The sequence below is a fragment of the Poecilia reticulata genome, chromosome 15, assembly GCF_904066995.2.
Source record: "Poecilia reticulata chromosome 15, P_reticulata-male-v2, whole genome shotgun sequence".
NCBI lineage: Eukaryota > Metazoa > Chordata > Actinopteri > Cyprinodontiformes > Poeciliidae > Poecilia > Poecilia reticulata.
In genome coordinates, this window is record NC_088844.1 from 29,301,800 (window position 1) to 29,307,996 (window position 6,197).

Genomic DNA, 6,197 nt, shown 5'->3' on the forward strand with positions numbered 1-6,197 from the left:
TACGCTCGTACGTTTCTGCTGATAAAAGGCTCTATATAACTACAATGTACAAGCAGTTATAAATACGCAGGCAGCCAACCTCACCTGTACTCTGCATACAGACAGCTCAACACGGAAGCGCAGCGCGCGACGTGTCAACAGCAAACAACAAGTGTCAGTCCGCAGCTCACCTCAGCTTTTATACTGAGCGCCCTCTGGCGCAATTGGCTCACTTGTAATCACCCCGCCAGCAGGTGCAGCCTCCACCTTCCTCCTGCCACATTATCTCCCAACTTTCTGAGGGTCCTCTACTGCCCCCTGGTGGCCAGAACTTGCGCGCTAACCCAAAAGAACTCACCGCAGTTCCTCTGTGATGAAGGGCCTGGCGAAATCAAAGTTTTTAAAAGAAAGATATGAAATCCTGCTTTAGTTAAGGATTTGGTTTTGATCAGTGAAAAAGAGCAATTATCCATCCATCCATTTTCTTCCGCTTATCCGGGGTCGGGTCGCGGGGGCAGCAGCTTCAGAAGGGAGGCCCAGACTTCCCTCCCCAGCCACTTCTTCCAGCTCCTCCGGGGGAATCCCAAGGGAAGAAGGGAGCGGGAGATCGACAGGCGGATTGGGGCAGCGTCTGCCGTGAAGCGGGCGCTGTACCGGTCCGTCGTGGTGAAGAGAGAGCTGAGCCAAAAAGCGAAGCTCTCGATTTACCGGTCGATCTACGTTCCCACCCTCATCTATGGTCATGAGCTTTGGGTCATGACCGAAAGAACGAGATCACGGATACAAGCGGCCGAAATGGGTTTCCTCCTCCGCAGGGTGGCTGGGCTCTCCCTTAGAGAGAGAAGCTCGGTCATCCGGGAGGGACTCAGAGTAGAGCCGCTGCTCCTCCATAACTCAAAACGCTGTTAGAATTTTTGCTTTACTCAAAATAAATAGCTAAAATACAAATGAAGTATCTTCCCTGATTTGTTCATTTTTATATTTCCAGATATGAATTAAAATTGTTTACTGTTAAAAGCTGACAGGGCTCTTCTAGATGATTTCTCTCCTCTGGTGTTTGAAGGTTTGTTCGTTACATTGACAATCTGCAGAATTTACCACTGGACTCAACATGCAGTTTGTTTCCACTGACAATCATTTGCACACCTGGTCATGCTCACTGCTTTCATATTTGAATACTAAACTGACTTTTATGCTCCTTCCTTTTCTGGAACTGTCAGTTTCCACAGAGTTTTGAATCAATCAAATATTATTTGTATAGCACATTTCAGCAGCAAGGCATTTCAAGGTGCTTTACATAACTGAAGAAAAAATAAAAACAGCATGTGACATTGAATAAACAGTAAGAAAGAGAGAGATTTTGAACAAAAAAAGATAAGAACATACTTTTGTAGCGGAGTCTAAGCACCTGTCGTCGTCCGACTCCGTCGTCCGTTTAACACGAGTATTATCCAGGCCCTGTGCACAGGACAAGGTCCTGTTTGAATGCAGCTTGAGTGAAAGGTGTGTAGATATTAATATTCATTAAAAAATGCAGAAATGTCTGACATCCAAAAGTCACCGTGGCAGTTTTTAACTGCATGATTTTGGCATCAAAACAGACCTTGCTGTTTCTGCTCAATAAAACAGAAACTGTAAAGTTTTGTTTTGTGTCAGTCAGTCCTCTGAGAATTCAGGTTAGATTATTTTCTTGACAGAACTGACTGCAAAAGAGTGAAAGCATTGATACCCTACAAAAAAGCATTAAAATATTCCATTGGAGACACGTATGGACATAAAGCTGCAAACAATTCAATACTCTGATCTGTAACAATCTTCAGGCTGCAGGAGACTAAACTAAATAATCTTTCACAGATTCTTAGACTTTCATTTGTCTGTCACTCTGCTGCTGTCAGTCCTAATTCTCTGCCATGAGGTCCAGTGAAGGATATTTCTATTAACCCCATACTAGTTCAGTAGCCAGAGCCAAAGGTCTTTGAGGAGAAAGCTGCCAACAACAGCATGGCTGCGTTTGGCCTCAGAGCTACTCAGACTTCCTACCTTATACCAAACTGAGGCCCAGGCAGTTGATTGAATGAAGGAAACTATTTAAGTTTTCTTGTCAGCAGCTCAGACAGATCCATCAGAATTCCTGTTTTGGTAAAACTCATGAGGTTTATGGGCCTGGATCTGATGAGTGACATCAAATTGACCACAGGGCCAAATGTGGGGTACCAGAAGAGCGTCAGTACGTGTCGCTGCAGCCAAAGTTTTGAGTTATTATTGTCTTTGATGAGCTGTTGAGCATTTATGATTCCATGAATTGTGTTATATAAATAAACTTTGTCTTGTTTTACCAGGTCACAGTTCACCATGTCCAATATTCGTCTCCTTCTCAGAAGCTTCATGTCTTTCTGCTTCCTGATGCTCTGAGGTTTTCCATCACATCACTCACTCATGAGCCGAATTTGCTCTTCTGCGGCATCGTGTGGACAACAAAGGTACAGCAGGCAAAATGAAGATGGGATGAGTGAAACTTTACAATTATTTTATTAAAAATTAGATTTGTGATGCTAAACATGGTCTGAATTTTGTCTCAATCTGTTTTTATGACACAATGACTAGATCAAAAGAAAACTGGAAACAAATGGAGGAAAATGGTTTAGTTTATTCTGCAGCATATCTCCTCTCTACTGACTTTTCTGCTTCATCGTTTACCTCTTACATGTTGCAGCTTGGACACATTGTCAGCGACGAACCTACGATCATCATTCTTCCCTGCCAAGAAGTATTTGCTGTGCAAATTTATTCACATAATTTCAATTTGCATATTTGAATAAAAGATGCATAGTTAAGCCAACAAGAGGACTAAAGCTGCAATTTTAATGCTTTTCCCCTAACATATACTTTAAATCTGAGTGTCTTGACCAAAATCTAAATGACACAAGGAATGCTGAATATCATATTTGACATTTATTCATATTACATCTGAGATAAGTTGCATAATATCTTTGTTCTGTGGAGCATTGGGCTGCCACCCAATCAGAGGGAAAATATCACTGCATCTTTTTATAATATAAAAACTTTATCATACTGCAACATATATTCTAGAAAAAATCAATTTCTTCATAGTTGAAAAAATGTTAATAAAAAAATCAAATGACACCAGCAAATATTTAATTTAACAGAGACATAACTATATAACAAAGAAAATATAATTTGTATAAATGCTTTTTCATCAATTTTCAAAACTTAGACAGATTCCTAAATTAATTTTTCATACTCAAACGTTTGCTTGCTTTTTCCATTAAAAAATAAAACTGCTCATATATTACTATAAAACATTATTATTATTATTATTATTATTATTATTATTATTATTATTATTATTATTATTATTATTATTATTATGCTGGAAATAAGACTTGATGTTTCCATAAATTTGTCATTTTACCGCCACTAATGTTTGTAAACATTCTGCTACATGATGCAGAATGTCACCATCTAGTGGCCGGACACGAAAACACAAGAACAAAAATCCACAAAGATTCACAAATTTATACAGAAAAATTACTGAGATTATTTAGTCCTTTTTCTAATACAAGTCAAGTTTAGCTGTAAATTTACGCAAGAGGATTAGGGCCACTGGAAAAAAAATATAAAACAGTCCTGACTTTAATCTCAGAAATCTGAGAAAAAAAAATTTCACAATTCTGAGAAAGATGTCAGAATTCTGACTTTAATCTCAGTAATTTCAGAATTCAGAAAAAAGTGACAAAACAGACAAAAAGATGAATATTTGGGACAAAAACAAACCTTTACAGTGCATGTTGTCAAGCAAATTTCTTATCATCACAAACTAATACTCAACCCTCAACATTCATTCAAAACTTATAAATATGTAGCATATTAATGGACTTTCAATGCAACCTTTAGAGCACCTTTGCATTAAAAGCATCATTATTTACCGAACGACACTTCATGACAACTGTCATAAACATTCATAGAGACTTCTTTATGTTCATGACAGTGTCATGTCATGTTTAAGACAGTGTCATGTCATGTTTAAGACAGTGTCATGTCATGTTTAAGACAGTGTCATGTCAGTCTGATCTCCTGATTCTTAGACGTTACACAACACAATGAGGCCCCAAGCTGGTTAAATGCAATTTTCCTCAGAAAAATATACAAAGATGAGTCTGCAAGAGGACTAAGGAAAAGACCAATTGTAGACACAGTCCAGAAGACGGAATTTTCCCAGTGTTTTTCCAACAGATAATATATCACGTTGGGGATGAAAAGCAGAACGTATGTGAGCAAAACCACAACCAGAATTGAAACAATTCGACGTTTTTCCTCAGCAGCAACACTGCGAGTTCCAGACAGAGTTTTAGTGGTTCCAACCAGGCAGAAGATGAACAAGGGAAGAGGGAGAAGGAGACCAACAGCCTGGATGATTTTTACTATATGACTTTCCAAAAGGAGATAAATGCCAAGATTATAAAGAAGAGAAAGGATCCAGACTGCGACACAGATCAACACAGACGTCTTGATGTTTCGTTTAAATCTGTACCACAGCGGCTTGGAAATGGCCAGATACCTGGAATAAAAGATACACGCTGTCAGACGTTACTGATGTAATGGTGTGAGACAGAAACAACAACATGCATGGAAACAGATATTTACCTTTCCAGGGAGACACACATCATGAATCCAATGCTGGCTGTAAGGCCAAAATCGAGGGCACAACGAGACGCATCATTAGCAGTAAGAGATATTACAGGAACTCTGCTGCAGTACTGGATGACATCAGAAAGTAGAAGGTTGAAGATGTAAACTGGAGCAATGTGATCTTCTTTCACCTGCAGGGGAAACAAAAAGAAAATAAAAACAGAAAATGTATTTCTAATTTCCTGCAACAATTATTTGTTTCTATTTCCACAAAAATATCACAATATATATTTTTTTATTATTTTTGAATAACTATTCTTACCCTCAGGCTCAGAAAGAACCAATCGTAATATAAAATGTTCATGTCAAACATACAGCTAAATCAGTGGTTCTTAACCTGGTTCGATCGAACCCCAGGGGTTCGATGAGTCGGTCTCAGGGGTTCGGCGGAGCCTCTGCAGTGGAGGTAAAGACTCACTTGTGTAAAGTCGTGATGACGCCCCGCTTTGCCATCACTTGCTGCAGAGGATCACGTTACATTCCTTAGCCAATCAGAGGATCACGTTACATTGCTTAGCCAATCAGGGGATCACGTTACATTGCTTAACCAATCAGAGGATCATGTTACATTGCTTAGCCAATCAGAGGATCACGTTACATTGCTTAGCCAATCAGAGGATCACGTTACATTGCTTAGCCAATCAGAGCTACGGAGGAGCCCTGATTGAAGGAGCTCCTCTCAGCAGGGATTTGAACTTGTGTCTTTATTTACTTCAGCAAAGCTCACAGTTTTTACCAAATCCTGTAGCTTTCAGTGAACTTCTAAATCTGCTCTTTAGTCGCATCTTTTCGGGGTTGGTACTGCCTCTAGTGGCGTGGAGGTGGTAACACAACTAATATAATTACATTACTAAATCAGAATACCACAAAGTATTTATTGTTTATTATTAATTTTTCATTCTCTTAAGAATGTAAAGCTAATTAAATGACCTAAACACCTAAAGACCTTAAAGTGGTTCCAGTTTCTCTCGATGGCCAACCTGTTGAAACTGTGGTAAATGTTAAATACCTTGGGTCGTTCCTGGACAGTCAGATCAACTTTGCTGAAAACACTGACTATATTTTGAAGAACTGTTCTCAGAGACTCTACCTTTTAAGAAGACTTGGTGATCATGGGGTGACCCAACTAGAATCTAGTTGGGTCAGATCATTGGTCCCCCAGAGTTGCGTTGCGTATATGACAATATGCTCTAGTTGGGTCACCACTATGTCTTGAATTTGGGGGAAAAAATCATATTTTATTTATCACTACAGAAGGGTTCAGTGAAGGCGCATATGAAACTGGTGGGTTTGGTACCTCAAAAAAGGTTAAGAACCACTGATCTAAATATAGGTTAACATGTACTCACCTTTGACAAAACAGCAAACATGGCCACCAGAGTCACAGGAAATCCAATAGCAATAGAGACACAATTTGCCACATACAAGACTTGAATATATACATTGTTACTGGTTCTGTTAGATGCATCACTGTAGTTGGAGATGATCTGACTGAGGGAATCTTCCAT

At 39.2% G+C, this 6,197-nt stretch overlaps 1 protein-coding gene across 1 annotated transcript; it reads right to left on the minus strand.

Annotated features, from left to right (window-relative positions):
* Positions 1–3,550: 3,550 nt before the first annotated feature.
* LOC145555192 (G-protein coupled receptor 4-like) lies at positions 3,551–6,197 on the minus strand. Its single transcript, XM_081616632.1, has 3 exons — positions 6,039–6,197; positions 4,706–4,820; positions 3,551–4,577 (listed from the first exon to the last, which is right to left on the minus strand). The coding sequence occupies exons 1-3, from the start codon at positions 6,195–6,197 to the stop codon at positions 4,057–4,059; spliced, it is 795 nt and encodes a 264-aa protein (XP_081472758.1). The 3' UTR covers positions 3,551–4,056.

What these genes read in the sequence shown, in the direction of transcription:
- LOC145555192 (XM_081616632.1), bottom strand. Translation starts at nt 6,197, where the DNA reads ATGGAAGATTCCCTCAGTCAGATCATCTCCAACTACAGTGATGCATCT. An exon ending in TGTTTGCTGTTTTGTCAAAG is followed by an intron (nt 4,821 to 6,038) that starts GTGAGTACATGT and finishes TTTCCCCTGCAG; the next exon opens with GTGAAAGAAGATCACATTGC. An exon ending in TGCTAATGATGCGTCTCGTT is followed by an intron (nt 4,578 to 4,705) that starts GTGCCCTCGATT and finishes AACGTCTGACAG; the next exon opens with CGTGTATCTTTTATTCCAGG.